Source organism: Podarcis vaucheri (assembly GCF_965113315.1).
Source record: "Podarcis vaucheri genome assembly, chromosome: 9".
NCBI lineage: Eukaryota > Metazoa > Chordata > Lepidosauria > Squamata > Lacertidae > Podarcis > Podarcis vaucheri.
In genome coordinates, this window is record NC_138767.1 from 58,616,187 (window position 1) to 58,635,082 (window position 18,896).

The 18,896-nt window shown below is 42.5% G+C and overlaps 1 protein-coding gene across 1 annotated transcript in view; it reads right to left on the reverse strand.

Moving 5' to 3' along the window:
• Positions 1-16,498: 16,498 nt before the first annotated feature.
• The window catches only part of FGL1 (fibrinogen like 1), a gene marked incomplete at its 5' end in the record, with an annotated part of 31,784 nt that continues 29,386 nt past the window's right edge, over positions 16,499-18,896 (reverse strand). Inside the window, 1 exon segment of the mRNA XM_082238327.1 lies at positions 16,499-17,899. Coding sequence (XP_082094453.1) covers positions 17,740-17,899 — 160 coding nt within the window. The 3' untranslated portion in view covers positions 16,499-17,739.

An 18,896-nucleotide genomic window follows, 5' to 3' on the forward strand; every position in this document is an offset into this window, starting at 1 on the left:
GCTTTCATTATACAACTGATGCTGGCAGTGTTAACCTTTTGATGCCTTTCGATAATGCACCTGTTTGCCCAGACTTTTGCAGGGGACTGATTAGTAGTGTGCAATCTGTCAGCTGTTTGCTGGTTTTATAATGTTGAGGGCCCCCTCTGTTTTAGAGATTGGCGTTGCCATATATATCTTAACTAAATGTGCACACGTTTATTAATTACAATTTTATGCTGCTCTTCCTCTGAGAAACTCACCACATATGGTTTCCAGGCAATACTCCAATTTGCTATTCATTTCTTTTTAGTATTTATATGTCACCCAATAACCAGGTCTTCTGGGTGGCTTACAATAACCATAAAAACCTTAATATAAAATTACAAATCATACAAACAAGAATGCACCCTACAAATCTAGCTCTCTTTAACCCACAGATCTATTTGTGGAATAAGTTTATACTTACAATGGTGAAGGATAATCTTTTTGTGACTAGGGGGCTCTTTGAATCTAATGCTTTGAATGCCCTGCTGAAGCTCAGATAAGGAATGAGACTAATCTGAAGCTGCCTTGAACACCCTACTACTTGGGGAAAGAGGAGTGTGGAAGAACATATTATCACACATGGGTTGGTTGCCAAAGTTCACCTAAGTCTGGAAAGAGCATATAAAATGCTTTGTCTACAGGGGAGGGCATTCTGGCAGCCTTCCTTGTGAAAAGAAGGTAGGAATTCAGACCATTTCCTTGCACTAAGTATCCTTTTGTGATTTTAAGCAAAGAAGCTTTCATAACAGCATCTAAGATACAAAAGTAGGGCCCCCTCCAGACATTGGGGTGGGGAGGCGTGTGAGCATATTCTGCAACATGTCAGTAACACAATAATAGTGCATTGGTGGTGGATTTATAGTAGACATAATTCCACTTTATTGGCTGTTTTGCAGTGCTTCCCCAATGCTAACAATTATTGCTGTCTGCAGGAGCACATGTGCACTATAGTGCAACGAAAGCAGGACAAACCTTTTTGCTAACATTTGCAGTGTGAAAAGTTACGGGATGTTAGCATCAAACTATGGATGTGAATTGAAAGTGGAGACAATAGATGTACTATTTCCTGTCTATCTGTTTGCTTTGTAGCACAATAAAAACCAATTTTTAAAAACCTATGTAATATGCAAAGTAATAAGTTTGACTGGCCCAAAACTTTAGCAGGAGCAAATAGTATTGAGGGAATGATTTTGTGTAGCCATCCTTGTAACAACATGAGTGCTGATTATCATTAACGTTCAGTTAAAATGATGTCCAAAGGGGATCTATGTTAAGAAAGTCAAATGGGCCAGAAACTATGTGCAAGGCTAATCTATCCAGCCCTCACCTGCCATGCATAAAAATAATTTTCAAGCTCTGGTTTGCCTGAAGCGGCTTAGTCATGCTGGCCACATGACCCGGAAGCTGTCTGCGGACAAACGCCGGCTCCCTCAGCCAGTAAAGCGAGATGAGCGCCACAACCCCAGAGTCGTCCGCAACTGGACTTAACGGTCAGGGGTCCCTTTACCTTTTCCTGCGACTGCACTTAATTGGAAGCAAGCCCTGTTGACATCAGTGGAATATATTTCTGAATAAGATGCTTAGGGTAGTGCTGCACGATAACTTGGAATTCTAAAAGAACAATAACCTGCCCAAGAGCTTCATTAGAAATTAGCAAAGACAATATAAAGAAGAAAGGGAAAGGGGATGATTTTTGAGGAAACAAATAAAATGGTGCAATTAGAAAAATTAGAAAAGCTGAAGCAAGCTTTTAATAAATGTCTTGAAGGTTCACAGAGATACAACAGAACAGATTTCAAAACAGGCAAAGCAATCCAAACAAAGAGGGGGGACCTGGAAGGAACATCTGCAAGAGAAAGAAAGTAGTAAAAATATGAGGTTTGGAAAGAATGAAGACAATGAGTAGGAAAAATATCAGCCAGTTAGAAGTATTACTACCTTTTCACAACACTTAATAAGTGTTCAAGGTGTGCAGACAAATTACCCATGATTTTACTCATGGGGAAAATAAATCAAAACTTGAGAGAGGCACAAATATTCTATATGCTGCAGCTAAGTACATTTACTGTACATTCTATGGGGCAGATACTTTTTCCGTTACAGTTACTCCATGTTAATCCCATACACACTGGTAACTCTTACAACCATTATAATAATAGAAGCCCCATTGAATTTAGTGGGATGGACACCATCTTAAATGCACTTGGGAACATAGTCTTGAATAATACTTTTCTCTTTAGATTTGGTATGTAATGCCCCATCGAATCCCACAAACGTATTCTTCGTAAAAGAAATTTACTTTTTTCCTAATAGCTATAGTTAAGGCAGGGGCTTTAATATAGTGGGGGTGCCCATAGCAAGCTATGGCAAGAAACAAAAACTCTTTCAGCCCTAGACAACTGGAGAATGGATTGGACACTGAGAATGTAGAGGATATTCCCCAACCCTTAGTATTCAAAACAACAGCAGCAAGTATTACAATCAATAGACCAACGACCACAAAAACTATAAATCTTTAGCCATTAGACTAATTGTAGCTCCCTCGAACTTCTAGTATAACAGAAGCTCTTTTCTGAAACCTCCCTAGCTATTAAGCTACATGAAACTACATTGCTTGCGTACCATGAAGTATTAATGATTTATAATATTCAAATGCATTCAAAATGTCCATCTCGAAACCATGCTGCTTTCTTCAGAATCATTGCAAAGGAGATTTATTGCAGTGAAAATGCAAAGAGGTGTGATCCTGCTTCAACTTGGCATATTCAAGTCCCATCAGTTTCAGTGCAAATTTCAATATTTAAGTGAATCCCAAAGCCCTTAATTTTGGATGAAGGTGGGCATCCTTTGGGAAGTTGTTTTGCTCCCCCCCCAAAAAAAAAAAAAAATCATGGGAACTGCTAAGGGTTAGGGTTGTTAAGGTTGCTGGGAAGTGTAGCTCTGCGGTGGGTAAACTGCAGCTCCCAGGATTTTGTGTGTCTGTGTTCTTTAAATGCATGGTGTGTAACACAGCCTAAGAATCTGAAGATACAGAGAGAGAGAAGAAACCTAATGCCCCTAATGCTCTGATCCGAAGCACACATACTGTACTTGGAAGCAACCTCAGTTGCACTCAATGTATCTTTCCCCCAGTGTGATCGGACTGTAAGGTCTCTCAGCACTTAAATCCTCTGTACAGATGAGACATGGCCGGAGATGGGAGGATGCTGTAAAATGGGGGTGGAAGGAAGGAAGGAAGGAAGGAAGGAAGGAAGGAAGGTGGAGCTACAAAATAAAGCACAGCAGTACTTAGGATAGCCCCTCCTCCATCTTACAACAGTGACTCTAGCAGATCCTGGAATAAGACCAAAATTGTCAAAGTGTCTTCCAGTCCCATAGCTTTCAGCAAATTCAAGATTCCGACAGTTTATTCCTTCAGGCGTTTATCTAGTGGCTCCAAACTTGCTTTCAGCTTCTGTTTCTGTTAGAACAGCAGTCATCCAGAAAAAAACCTCGGATGCTGTCTGTTCTGAAGCTTGTAATTTCATCACACGTCTGAAGATTTTGCTTACTAAAGGTTCATCCAGACTTCCTTTTGCACTGCACTTTCCAGGCACAGGTCTGCCCTTTAAAGATCCATGTCCAAGCAGGGGTGGGTGGGTTTGGAGGGGGGACAGGTTGGTCCCGGCACTTTCCCTGGGAAAACTCGCATTTTAACACTGAATCAATGCAAACCTCAATCCGCAGAAAACTCGGTTGCTATTTGCTGAGAGAGACCATGGACAGAAAACTCAAAAAGTTTGCTTTTTGTCTCCTTTCACTCTGAGCCCCGCTGGGCGGTCTGCTCACACTTCTAATAGCACTGCCGGCTGACAGACAAGGCTGCTGCGATGGTCCATGCCAGGGACTGGGTTCCTCTGCCCAGGTGCCCACCCAGCCACCCAGAGGAGCAGCCTGGGCAGCAGACGCACAGGTGGGCAGGCTCCAAGCCACCCCAAGCCAGAATAGAAATGTGTGATTTTGGCACGTGCCCCACCCCACCCCCGGGCCTACACCCTTGGTGGGGCCAACCTAACCAACCCCTGATATGCCCCAGACTGGGGTGGAACAAAGCCTTGATTATCTAGTTCCTCCCAAGGTGAGGGGCAGTAGACATAGATAAGCATGGCAGAAGAGCTTGTTCTATGGTATTAACTCCTTCATGTGTGTGGATTTTTTAAAGATAACTTATAACAATACCAAATCAATATCCACATTTAGAGATTTCTCCGAATCTCTGGACTTCCCTCCATCCTCTCCATGGGCCTTATTGTCAATGTTTTCAACTGCATATTGTTTCATAGTCCACATTTTATAACTGTCCATAATGTCCATATTAACTGTTACATTACAAGTGTTATTAAAATCCTGCCAATGTTTTCATCTGCTTGCAGTGGTCCCCTAAATAAATGGTAAATTTTCCCCATTCTTTCTTAAAGTTTTTGTCTTCTTGATTTCTGAGCTTTCCCGTCAGTTTTGCCATTTCGATGTAGTCCATCAGCTTGGTTTGCCATTCCTCTCTGGTCAGGACCTTGTCTTCTTTCCACCTCTGCGCTAGCAACATCCATGCAGCTGTTGTTGCATACATAAAGAGCCTTTTCTGCTCCTTCGGGATATCAGTGCCCGTAATAAAAAGGCTTCTGGTTTTTTTTTTACAAAAGTTATTTTAAACATTTTTTTAATTCATTATAGATCATTTCCTACCTAGAAAGCTTTTATTACCTTGCATGACCACCACATATGATAAAAGTTACCGGTACCTTCTTTTTCCTTTACATTTCCAGCAGGTATTTGTACTTGTTTTATACTTTTTTGCTAGCTTACTAGGAGTCATTTAACCGTATAATTAAAGCTTTGGTTTTCCCAGTAGCAATGTATGGAAGTGAGAACTGGACCATAAAGAAGGCTGATTGCCAAAGAATTGATGCTTTTGAATTATGGTGCTGGAGGAGACTCTTGAGAGTCCCATGGACTGCAAGAAGATCAAACCTATCCATTCTTAAGGAAATCAGCCCTGAGTGCTCACTGGAAGGACAGATCGTGAAGCTGAGGCTCCAATACTTTGGCCACCTCATGAGAAGAGAAGACTCCCTGGAAAAGACCCTGATGTTGGGAAAGATGGAGGGCACAAGGAGAAGGGGACGACAGAGGACGAGATGGTTGGACAGTGTTCTCAAAGCTACCAGCATGAGTTTGACCAAACTGCGGGAGGCAGTGGAAGACAGGAGTGCCCAGCGTGCTCTGGTCCATGGGGTCATGAGGAGTTGGACATGACTAAACAACAACAAGTATACAAGGATGATTATCCCTCAGTTGCTTCTGCTCTAGCAAGTTCTGCAGGGTTTTGAAACAATACAAAATCCTGCCAAACTGGTTTGCTGGAGGAATCAGTACATGCCCACAAGCAGTGATCCCTCTGGAGCATCGATCCAGACCGCCTTCAGCTCCTTGAAAAAGTGTAACCTTTCTCTGTCTCCTGTTTCTTTTCTGAAATAACTTCTGAAGCTTCTGTTTAAATGCCCCTTCTCCCCCACCCTTTCACGTGTGTTCCCATATACATTCCAGGACCAACGAATTTGTAACGTATGTTTTTAATTTGATTTATCACACTGAGCACAATGGACTATGTGTGTCACATAAACTGTTCCTAAACAAAACAGCAGTGGAATAGAAATGTTGACTTAAAATGACTAAATATCAAGGCTAAAAATAAGGACTATCAAGAGGAATCGACTAAATATATCGTGACAATATGACATTTGAGAGAGGTTACAAATGTATTCCCCCAAAAAACAAGCAAGTACACTTGTACCATGAATCATTCCCAACAGCGCCAGCCAGCAGGGCCAATGGGCAGAGATGAAAGAGTTATAATTCAACAATTTCAGGAGGGCCACCAGCTTCCTGTTCCTGGAAAATGTGATGCCTTTTGGGTACCCAAGTCTCAAGCCATGTAGGGCTTTAAAGGCAACCACCAGCATTTTGAATTGTGCCCAGAGATACACTAAGAGCCAACGCAGCTATTTTAGCACCATCAATATGTTCTCCTGTAACCCTGTGAGGTGGTTGTTGTTGCTGTTCAGAGGGCTGCTGGGTGTCTTCCTCACCTCTCATCTCCTGATGTGGATGGAGATAAGGCCTAGCTGAAAAGAGTGGATTTTAAACCTTAACTGGTTGGCACCAGGGTTTTTCCTCCTTTCACATTCTGCCTTTGCTCTGACAAAGGGAAGAGAATTATGTCCCTGTGCCTCCATTGTGGAACACGTGGCAGAGAGTTCCTCTGGGAAGTAACTGCAGGAAATAGACTGTCAAATATAATTTGGGCCCACACAACCTGTTACCAGTCAACCAGGTAACTGGTTGCCGTACTAGCCTTGGAGCATAGAATGACAGCTCAACAGTAGAAATGCCTCAGCTTCTGCCTCAGTTGAGGCTAGTTGGAAGGGTAAGTCAAGCACAGCTTGTGTCTTGGGGTGACCTCACAGCCAGGCTCTGCCTCCTCAGCGACTTGGCTGGGGAAGGTCCTGTCAGTTTGCATTTCTTAGTGTAGAAAGTATTGAACAGATGTGTAGAGATCTTTCCTATTCTACTTAATTCAAGAGGGTTCTGGAAGTTTCTGGAAGCTTCTTTGTATGAAAGAAGCTTCATGATTATTTGGGTTATACCTTCAGAGAAGCTGACTTGATCTGATTCTCTTATCTCTTCCAATTAAGGAGCCTGGGTTTTACTTTCCCTTTCTATCTCTCTTCCTTCTGATGTGGTATTCTGTACATAGTATGCTTAGTGTTTAGTATTGTTATAAGTTTATAAGTTTTTGTAAGTGCTGCAACTGGATTTTATATGGACTGTGCCAATCCTGAATGTTATGGATTTGTGCCCATTATGCTGGTTTGCCTTCAGTAGCAAGTAAAGCTCTGCTGAATGAAGTACAATTGTATGTGGTCTATTTTTGGAAACTCTGCTACGTGTTTAAGTTTTTTCCTCCCCAGAAGAAGCTGGGGCAACAGGTTCAGCCCTGCCATTTAACAAAATTGGCCATAGCGCGTCGGGCATCCTAGAAAGCACAAATAATTAGGCGAGCTGAAAACTGGCAGCTTATAGTTGCTGCAAATCCATTTTGTTTTGGCTTGAGAAATTAACAAAACAGGATTCAGCCTCTGAGCCACTGCCATCTTATCTCATCACACCACCATGGTGATAAGGTAAGGCAAATTAGTGGTCGGCTTCTTTTGTGCTAAAAGAGATAGTTCTGCCTGTGCTTTGTCCTTTCCAGCCGTAATTGTGGGGTTTGTAAGGAAAGGATATTTCAGAGACTGAGCTGGTGATCCATTGCAGTTGAGCATTTACCTGTCACATCAGTTTAAAAGGCGCACCACCATAAACTAAAACGCCTTTGCTTTGAATGATTGATGAAAGAAACTCGATGAAGGCCTCCCTTTTGCAGAGAGCAGAAGATTGGTTTGCATTGAAATGAGCAGGCAAAAAACAGAGCACAGAGCAACCTTTATTGAAACTGACTCCTCTTGGGTCTCAGTTTACATTTCTGGAGGCTGGTGTTCCAAATACTCTTAGGTGAAAGGAGATACTGTAGGTGGAATGAAAGAGGCAACAGTCAAGCAGCTGGCAACTGTAACCTACCACTAAGTATTTCAACGATACCTGTAGATCACTCTTGAATTCGGCTTCTCCTTTTAAAGATTAAAGTCCAGGCTTAGATAAATAATTCACAGGTACTTTGTGAATGCTCACTTCGTGAACTTCGATATAGATCAACGACAGCAAAAACCCTCAGCTGTTGTCATAATGACTTTCCTTACTTAGCCACTACCTACTTTGGTAATTGAAAGGCCCATTGTGAAGAGCCCTGGTAGCTGCCACCATACTAGTCTCGGTAATAAAGGAAAGACAGTTTTCTTGAGAAGTTTTGCCAGACCGGTTTCTGCGTTGTGGGTTGCACAGAGCTTACTTATAGGCAGCATGAAATCTGAAGATCATTTGCAGCAGGAAAGTAAAATATTCCAGTGATTCATCCAACCTTATTTGTGGCCAGTGACACACCCCACCCCATAAGTCATTCTGGAATAGAATTGGAGAACTGGTGGCCTTACAGAAGTTGTTGGGGACCAGCCATCCAATGGTTAGAGAGTATGGGAGCTGTATTTCAGCAACATCTGGAGGGCACAGATTCCCCCAAGTCAAGAGTGTGTGGCCTTCTGAAAGCCCCAAGAAGAATATACATGAAAGATGGAGAGATAACTCAGCAGAACAAAAAAGAAGGAAGCCAATAGCAGGCATGCAAGCCTGGACAAGTGTGGATTCTACAGGTTTCATAGCCTTGGTTTATTCTTCCTAAAGACTAAGCAGGAAATGACTATTACCCATCATCACCACAACCAGTCATTTCATTCTCTGCATTATGGACATAATAAAACATATCTTTGGGTAATAGAAAGCTAAACTCTTTCTATAGGCTACCATCGTTTTGGATTATTGACTATTGGCTAGGTCTGCTTCCATCGGAATAGTTTCTCCAAAAAGAGCAGTCATGAGCAAAGCACCCTGTTGTGCAAGTGATATCTTTTGGTCATGCTTGGTCATCGTTCACATGCCACTTATACATGGGCAGTTACACCCCTGGTGTGTTAAAATGGCCAAATGAGTGGGAAGCTGCCATAGGAATACAATTTTGATACCACATAGGAAATGAGGGTTAGTAAATGACCTGGAACGTTGACCTCAGGCCAGCAGGGAGGGAAAGCTGTTCGTAACAGACCGACAGCTGGAATAGATCTCCAGACAGAGCAAGCTCTGTTGCCAACAGTACTACTGTATACGAAAAGTAAAACTTCAACCACAAAATCTGAGGACACTTCTATATCGAGTAGGTTCAGAACAATACAGGATCAAAGTCCTTAGTAATCCTTACTAATAAGGGAGCCACATGAATGTGCATTAAGACTTATGTGGGCTAGTAGAAGCAGAGGCAGGACTGGATTAATTATTAGACTAAGTATACTACAAAATATGCTTCAGTGTTGGCCTATTCTGCTCCTAGCACTCGTCTCCTTTAGAATCCATCAGAATCTGTGGTGTGGATTTAAGCCAGGAGTGGGAAATCTGTGACTCTCCAGAGGTTGTTGGACTCCCATCATCCCTGACCACCAGCTATGAGCTACATGTGGCCAGTAAGATTGTCAGGTCCTATCTAGGAGACTCTGCTAGAAAAAAAAGAATCTATGAAGCACACTGACTCTCAGCTCTCAAGGAAACTAAGGCCTGTGTCCTCAAAATTAGCAAACCAGTAAGTATAATAATGGCTGCAGTCCACAACACATTTACTGTGTAATAGTCCTATTAAAATCAAGGTTGCCTGGACAAAGTGGAAGAGAAGAAGCGTTTGGATTTGATATCCCGCTTTATCACTACCTGAAGCAGTCTCAATGCAGCTAACATTCTCCTTTCCCTTCCTCCCCCACAACAAACACTCTGTGAGGTGAGTGGGGCTGAGAGACTTCAAAGAAGTGTGACTAGCCCAAGGTCACCCAGCAGCTGCATGTGGAGGAGCGGAGATGCAAACCCGGTTCACCAGATTACGAGACTACCGCTCTTAACCACTACACCACACTGGATTGTAGGATATAAATGAAGCCAGTGTCCACATTTTTGTTGAGCCATGTTGTGGCTTGTTTCTCCATTGTTGAAGATTGCCGCTTCCCCCTCGGGAACCCTTCTGCCAAGTTGGGCAACAATATCTTCAAAGGCATTCAAGTTGACACAGGTTGGAACTGCCACACCAAAAATTGGACAAAGCCATGCCAATGTCACGTTTTGGCCTGCCATCTGGGTTCAAAATGGTGGTCAACATTCCAACATTGATGAAAATAGCATCTACCACCTCAGGAACCCTTGTAACTAGTTTACACTGTGATACTCAGTGCAGGTTGAAACTGACACACCAAAAAGTCATGCCAAATCTTGATTCAAAATGGTGGCCAGTGTCCCAATGTCAATGAAAACTCCCACCTCAGGAACCTTTATGTCAACTTTGGCAATGATATCTTAAGAAGCGGCCAAACCTTTTGGGAAGAAGCAGAGAAGCCGTTTCCCAAAATGCAAGTCTTCTTTAAATCAAGCATAAGTGATGATGGAGTGCTGCTCCTCTTGAACACATCCTTTCTCTGAGCAAGCGGGGAAAAGTTGGCTCATGTTTCCATATTTCTGAATGTATAAAGGAAAGATGTGCAAGTGCATGCCTCCCCACCCTATTTACAACCCTGTCTACAAATCTGCCAAAGCCCAAATTTAATTGGCTTGTGGAATGGAATGTTAGAGTTAATTCACCCATTAGCATGTCATTACTACTCTTTCATTCTTTATGGAGCTTAACCATTTTTGTCTGTTTGTTTTGATCTTTTTAAAGCGGCTGCATAACCAAATTTTAAAGGGATTTTTGCGGACGGAAGATTAGAAACAGGCTTTGTGCCCTATGTGCTAAGATAATGCCTTTTGTTGAATCACAAATGACAGGCCGTTCTATTTTGTTATTTCTCTGACTGTTCCCCATTTCAGTTATGTGATCTTGGTATTGAGTGATAAATTCACGCTTGTGCACTTTATAGGTGTTGTGTGTCTCCCTTCCTGCACTGGAAGGTGTAAGCTGATCTTTCTTTGGCAGCCCTGCAAGAATTCAATTTTTAGAGGAAGGAAATTAATTCCAGGCAGCATGCAATAGCAAGGAAAGGAATGATCTCATTTTCATTTAGATCTTGTATCACCTTTTTGGGGGTTAACACTTAACAAATGAGTAGAGTTGGTGTAGTGCATAGGTTGGCAAACTAAGGTCCAGGGGCCAGATCAGGCCCAATCGCCTTCTAAATCCGGCCCACAGACAGTCCGGACATCAGCGTGTTTTTACATGAGTAGAATGTGTCCTTTTATTTAAAATGCATCTCTGGGTTGTTTGTGGGGCCTGCCTGGTGTTTTTACATGAGTAGAATGTGTGCCTTTATTTAAAATGCATCTCTGGGTTATTTGTGGGGCATAGGAATTTGTTCTTCTCCCCCCCCCCCAAAAAAAAAATAGTCCGGCCCCCCAAGTGGTCTGAGGAACAGTGGACCGGCCCCCTGCTGAAAAAGTTTGCTGAACCTTGGTGTTGTGACTGGCAGGCCAATCCATCATGGAGTGGCATAATCACTGCCACATCTCCAGCCCTGTCGCTATGGATGGAAAGATTTCTCAATTTTGGTTCTCTGTGTTTCTCATTTCCTCATCCAGCTCTCCACATTTCACCTGCGATTTGCATTCAAACAACAACAAACCTGCTCAAAATTCACCAGCATTTTAGTGCAAACTTCCCCCAATAAACACATTTGTGTATGCGTTTTTTAAAAACCAACGTACACATTTCCCCAAGCAGTTTCTGCTAATATTGTGCTCCTTTGTATGTTATGTTCACCGTTATATTCATTCCTACGCACACTGTCCCCTGACATATGCATTTTTGTAAATATGGTTTGATTGGAGAACTGCATTGCAAAATTTGAATAAGTGCGAATTTTGGAGGGTAGTTCTGTTTTGGTTTGCAATATCGTTTCGGAAAGAGCAGATTTAATAGATTCGGCTTTAAATGAAAACTGAATCAAATTTCTTGGTCCCTTCCCACTCTACAGTTTTATGATTCTTCCCTGTCACTAACCATTACTCTTGCCGGCCAAGGAAGATATCAGTGGGAGGAGAGGCCAAAGCTTGCTCTTGCTTGGAGCTGGCACAGCTCAGGTCTCATGCTGCCAAATAAACAGCTGTAAACCTGGATCAATTCAGTCCTTTTCCCTCCTAGAACGCCTCGTTTCTGGTTCTACCTACTTGCATGTTTTGTGGGTGGAAGGATGAGATCGTATCACTCCACAGGTAAAGTCCAGTGGGGCTGTTCTGGGCTGGTGAGAGTGAGACTTCTGCTCCATTTGATCCCCACCTCTGGCATCACAGCAGGTTGGGGTTTGGATTGTACCCTAAATGTGAAAGTGGCTGGCTGACAAGCCTCTGAATCAAATCTCACTACAGTGGTACCTCAGGTTACATACACTTCAGGTTACATACGCTTCAGGTTACAGACTCCGCTAACCCAGAAATAGTGCTTCAGGTTAAGAACTTTGCTTCAGGATGAGAACAGAAATCGTGCTCTGGCGGCATGGCGACAGCAGGAGGCCCCATTAGCTAAAGTGGTACTTCAGGTTAAGAACAGTTTCAGGTTAAGTACAGACCTCCGGAACGAATTACGTACTTGACCCGAGGTACCACTGTACAAGGCCTTGGGCAAGTGACTGACTATTCTCAGTGGCGTTATTTGATCAGCAGTAGGAAGAAAACTTACCTACCTACCATACTTTAGACAGATATTTTAAGAATTGCCAAGGCAAAGCACTTGGAAGACTGCAAAAGTGCTATATGAATGCAACCCATGTGGTTGTACTTCAGATACTTCCTTTTTTTAAAGACAAATGCCCATAAAGTGTAGTATCTCATGCAGTAAAATGGTATAAAGCAATGGACACTTCAAATCAAATCAAAACAAGCTTTATTATACTAGCCAAAGGCCATGATACAGCCATACACCGTCAGGAAAAGAAACATCAATCTAACTATATAAATGCTTATAAAAAGCAGGGCCACTGCCTGGACCATCAAGATCATGTGCAGATTGGGGACTCCATACAGCGCACAATATTTTCCTATTCAGACCTCGGAATCTCCTTTACAGTTTACAGTTTACTGCCATTTTTGTCCAGGTTCTTCTTCCTGATCTTTCTTGCCGCCAGCTCAAAGAGGGCCACATTATAAGTCACTGGAGCATTAGCATCACTCAGCAGCCATAGAACCCTCTCCGCCAGGGAAAGAAAGTGCAATGGACACTTGAGAGACAAATTTCTAGCTCTCAGGAGGTAGCACATGCTCAGATTCAGACTCTCTGACATTTGTTGAAGCATTCCTGCCTGAAATCCTGGAGAACTTATGCGAGGATCTGCCTCAATATCAAGCAATCTCCCCTGTTCTTGGTGTGATCTGGTTCCTTGCCTGGGGTGCTCCTAGAGCCAAATTTTACCACCGGAGACTTAAGTGACCTTGGCTGCAAGTGCGTGTGTTTCACTAGCTAAAGCAGATTTACGCAAGCTGTGAACTCTCCTGGTTACAGTTATCCATGCTCTGTTAAGCTCCAAGTTAGACAGAAAAGTGTTTGGAAACATCAGCTATTGCAAAACACACTGGGATCAGGTGAAGGGAGCACATCTCACTTATTCTTGAAGAGCAGCACTGGCTGGCTGCCCAACTTCAGAGCACAATTCAAAGTGCTGGTGCTCAGCTTTAAACCTCAATATGGCTTGGGTCTTTCTTAATATCAACCAGCTGGTGTATTACATGGGTTTTCAGGTGCAGCACCAGCTCAGGTGAAGCAGGTGATGACTCAAGAGAGAGCCTTTGGGTGATCAGACTCCACCTATGGAATTCTCCCCCATGAGGGAGGCTTACCTGGCACTTGTGATGCTATCTTTTCAGCGACAGGCAGAGACCTTTTTTCTTTCCCCACGCCTTTAAACATCTGCCCAGATTTCAGTATTTTTTTTATTGCTGCTTTTATTTCGCTATATTGATTGTTATTGTTTTATTACACTTTTATGTGTGTTTTATTGTTGGTCGTGAACCAAAATACCTATTGAAAGGTGCTATATAATGACAACAACATTGTTTTCCTTCCATTCTTCCTACTGCACTCTTCTGTGGTACATTGTAAGGAACTTATATTTGAAGGAGCCCCAAATTCCTTTGCTGTAGAGTTTGTATCTTTGGGAAAAGAATTCATGAACAGAAGAATTTTCAGCTGAATCTTGAATGTTCAGTATTTATAGGTTCAATGTTTTCCCCCCAGGGGGTACTCAAAGGTACGCAGTACCAGTACCTCTTTTCTTGTTGTTAAAAAGTGTGACACTTACTGTAGCAACTTCATGGTGAGTACTGGCACCTATTTTTTTTGGGGGGGGAGCACTGTATATGTTCATATGCATACCACAAGCTAACATCTGAAACAGCTTCTTGCAACCATTCCCAAACCAAATTTTAATCAATTCCATGTAAAAGAAGCATTGTGTCCCATTTTATTCATACTGAAGTAAAGATACAAAGCATCGAACGGCAAATCTATATTGGAGAGTCCGGAATCCAGATTTCCTGTGCCAGCTCTTTAATCACAAAACCACTCGCCTTTATTTTCTAAAACACAATGGCGTGCTGTATAAATAGCACCTTACGCTGCAGAAGGAATGGGAAAGAAACCAGGAAGCAACACCAAAACATTCTGTTCCCGCACTCATGTACAAAGAGTGGTATATACTTGAGCTTGGTGGATATAACACATTCAGATCTGAATTAGACAGATCTGAATTTGGTCTGATTGTGAAGCTGCTGCACAACCCCCCCCCCAAAAAAAAGAGGACTACAACCACTAAATGTGGAGAAGTTATCATTTAATATGCTTTAGCTACTCTCATATTCTCAGTTAGGAGCGTCAAAAGGTAGGCTTCCATCCTTTATAAGCATGCTTGCTTGTAAAGTGGGGATTCAAGTGCATCAATACATTGCATCTGTAGCTCCCACCCTCGTTCCAGAAGTTCAGAGCAGCCTTGTCACTTGGGGGAGTGAGGGACAGTCCAAAATTTGATGCCCCTACCTGCTGCCCTCAGGCTGCCTTCCCAAAGTTGGCTAAGTGAGGTGCTGGGTTTTTGGAAGGAGGTGCAAGGCTCTGGCAGGGTCCCAGAGCCTTCCCATCTCCTTCCGAAAGCTGGGAAAGTGCTAACTAGACTTTGGAAAGGAGGAGGGAGGACTCCAGCTGTGTCCCAACATCCTTTGGGAAGGCTGTGCAAGTGCTACAGGGGTGTGTGTATGTGTGTGTGAAATGTTGCTGAGGGTTAAAGTCCTGCATGCAGCCCTCAGGCCATGTGTTGGACCACCCTAAGCTAGAGGAAAACTATGCAGAGCAGCAAATACAAATTTTACTTTTTTCTACACTCCTCTCAATCTTCCATCTGGGCAAGCAAGTCATTATTAGGGTCCAGGGATCATTCCCACCAAACAAGAGCCAGAGAAAGTGGCTCAGAGGAGCACCTTTTGACCCAGGTCTTGAAGTTTCCCATCCCTGGCTTTAGTAAAAGCTCCACAGGAACCGGATTGCTTTTCAGTATCATAATGTAAACAAAGTATAGGAAGTGTTGAGAGGTGATACCATTTAAACCAAACAGTGAGCCGTGCAGCAAAAAATGATAAGGAGCACATGACATTATATTCAAAGTTTGGGTTTTTTTGGCTCACATTTACGTTTCCCATTTCATTTATAATGTGGCACTATAAAAGACCCAGTGTTTCCTGTAGTGCTTTTACTGCACTAAAAACAAAGAGATAAATGAATGAAATCTATCTTCGGCTGTGTGCAGAGTAAATCTGACAGCAATTAACTGTGAGCGTGTTAATAGGATAAACCAGAGCTGGCCCAATACATTCTGCTGCCTGAGGCCATGAACAAGACAGTGCCTCTCCTTCCAACTCAGCTGGCAGCTGAATCTGACTTCCGCACTTATGACATGACAGCATTATCCGCTGCATGTGAAGCACCAGGCTAGTTCAGGGGTGAGGAGTGCAGGCTGTGGAAGAGATACAGCTCTGTCCTCAATAGACTGGAATTGCTAGGGGCTTAGGAGGAACAGTCAGGAGGTTGCTGCTGCCGCTGCCACCTCTCAGCAACCCCTCAGTCACCTCACTTTGCTGAATGCTAGGGCCAGCTGTGGACAACACACTTACTGCAGTAAGGCGGCAGCCATTTCCCACAAACCACATCCACCAGCTCCACACCTGACGTCATATGTTACACCAGGTGTTGGACAGGGAAGGCCATGCCTACAAAGGCACAATTAGGAGTTTAAGGTAAGCTCCCAATTGTTCCTTTGCAAATGGGGCTCACTGACAGCGCCAGTCAGCTGACTAAAGAAATCCCCATTGGGAAATCCCGTTATTAGAACCATACAAACAACCCCATTCTAAGCGGCCTGCACTTTCTAAAGTTTGCCACCAATATCTTTGCAGCAGTTTGGTTTCTCAAAAATGGAGCAGCTATAAGGGTTGAAGGGAGTATACCGTATTTTTCGCTCTATAACACGCACCCAACCATAACACGCACATAGTTTTTAGGGGAGGAAAATCCGTAGGCATGCCACCCGTAGGCATTTCCTCCATAACACGCACAGACATTTCCCCTTACTTTCTAGGAGGAAAAAAGTGAGTGTTATGGTGCAAAAAATACGGTAATTTTGTCCCCAACCATGTCATGAGAACTAGCAAATAATTCTGTTCTGTTCTGGCACACACCCCATACATTTAAAGGACCCTTCAAAGAAATGTTGGAAATGTAGTGGGAAATTACAGCTCTGGGGTATAAACTACATTTCCCAGATTTTTTTTTATTTATATATACTTTTCAGGTTTATACATTTCACTGATTTTACAATCATTTTGACATTTCAAAATTTGACTTACTTCCTCCTCTTTCTGCAGTTCCTTAAATTTATTTTTAATATCTTCTGCATATCCAAATTAACTTAATTTGCTTATTTATTCATCTTCTTTAAATATATACTCTTATGAAGCTGCAGGTTATTACAATAATCCTGCCAATGTTTTTATCTGTTTACAATTTATCTGTAGATATTCAATAAACCTTTTACACTCTTTTATAAAAAGTTTGCTATCTTGGTTTCTTATTCTTCCAGTAAGTTTTGCCATTTCTGCATATTCCATAAGTTTTTGTATCCATTCTTCCTTTGCTGGGACTACTTCTTCGTTCCATTTTTGGGCAAGTAACATTATTGCCATTGTAGTCGCATACATGAATAAGTTTCTATACAGTTTAGGTAGCTCTGTCCCTATAATTCCCAATTCCCCCCCCCCCCCGGATTCTTTTTGTGTGTTGGGGGAGGGGCGGTAATGTGCTTTAAATGTATGGTATCTATGCAGCCTGTGTCCCTTATGAAATTCACCTCCCCCAGTCTTAAACCATACATAAATGTAACATGACAAGCTGAATATAGTGTTACAGAAACTGCAGACACTGCGCGATGAAGCTGCAATATATAGGTCACTAGTTTAAAGCATCTGAAAGATGTGGTTTTTGAATAGGTATATCCAGACTGTAAGACTCTAAATTATATATATATATGTATATGAGAAGAATTAAGGAAACATTGTCATTTGGGATAGTATGTTAGCCTGTTGAACCAAATCGACAGAGAGTGGTATGATACCATAAAAACAAAAAACAAAACAATGAAGTTACCATGTAAATTGTCCAGTTTGTATCTGTTGGAATAAAATACATAATTTTGGCCTTTATCATGAAGCCCAGTGGTATTTAAATAGTTCATATAGCCACACTGTAAATGCTGGGCAGGGTTATGATTTGCCTTGTGTGAAACCTACCGTATTTGCCTTGACAAAGGGCTAGGTACAGCTAAGCCCAGAAACACTTTGCTCTAGGCTGGAAATTCAGCTCCTGTCCATGGTAGAGTCTTCCATGATTTGCACAGAGATGGATGAAGAAAGTCCCCATACGACCCAGACCGGCTTGCACAAAAAGGATGAGTGCCGACATCATTAAACTTAAACCTCATTAGGGCTAAAGTCTGACGGCCGGACTTTCATGACAACCGATTTCAAAGAATACCACCAACCGTGCCACGTGTACCACACAATTCCATTGTCTGTCGCTGCCAAGTAGGGTCCATTGTAGTACAGGCCGTTCAGGTTGGCAGAGTGACATCTGGCAGAAAAAGAGAGAAATAAAGGATATCCTTTAACCATCTATACCCTGCGGTGCTTTCACGTGGCAAATGCACGCACAACAACTATCTCAAATGTACACGCAAAGCGAATGTGGCTTACGTTTTCAAATCAGATAGAAGCTGGTTTGAGAGGAATTGCATCAAGACGCAGTATTTCTTTGGATTGCAGCTAACATCTTGCGTACATGGCTTTGGACAGCAGGGGTGGGAGCACCCTGGAGCCAGAATAAATGGTAATGTACACCCAGCCTATGTGTACGTGTAATACTGTGCTTAACACATTGCTTACCATAAGGGCAGAGGTCACAGATTACCACTTCTCACTGTTACAGACACTGCATGAAATGTTTTGAAGCTGCAACTGTTCATTACCGTACTTTGCGTGCACCGTGATTTAACCTGGCAATATTATTGTGACCGTAAGCCATGACTTATTGCTCTGTTAGTTCCTTCAGTCCCCCTCTCCAATATCATCCTAAATATCCTGCAGTAGCCAGGTCCGGATTAACCACCAGGGTAAAATACTATAACTATATATACAGTGGTATCCCAGTGTCTCCATGAGATAAGTACACGTCAGCCAGCAATTCAGTATGGGGTGTGGGTGTGCATTATTAAAAAAAGAATCAGGAGGAGACCTCAAAGGTGCCATGAAAATGATTTATTAGCCAAATAAATTGTAGGCTTTGTGGCTCTTCAAGGGCAACTGGTTTTTAATTCATCTGAAGGATAACTGTCACTCTGAGATAGTGTCCAACACTCTTTAATTATCCTTTGAAAGGATTAAATCAGTTGCCCTTGAAGAGGAGTTGCAAGACTTGAAATGCACTGGACCAACAAATTATTTTCAGTGTGCTACTGAAATCTCTTCTATCTGTGCTTATTGCATTGGTGCCTTTCCTTCCTTCCTGCTTGTATGCAGCTGTAGTCCTTCTACCTGGCTGCATTAAAATTCCCACAGTTCCAATCTGGGTG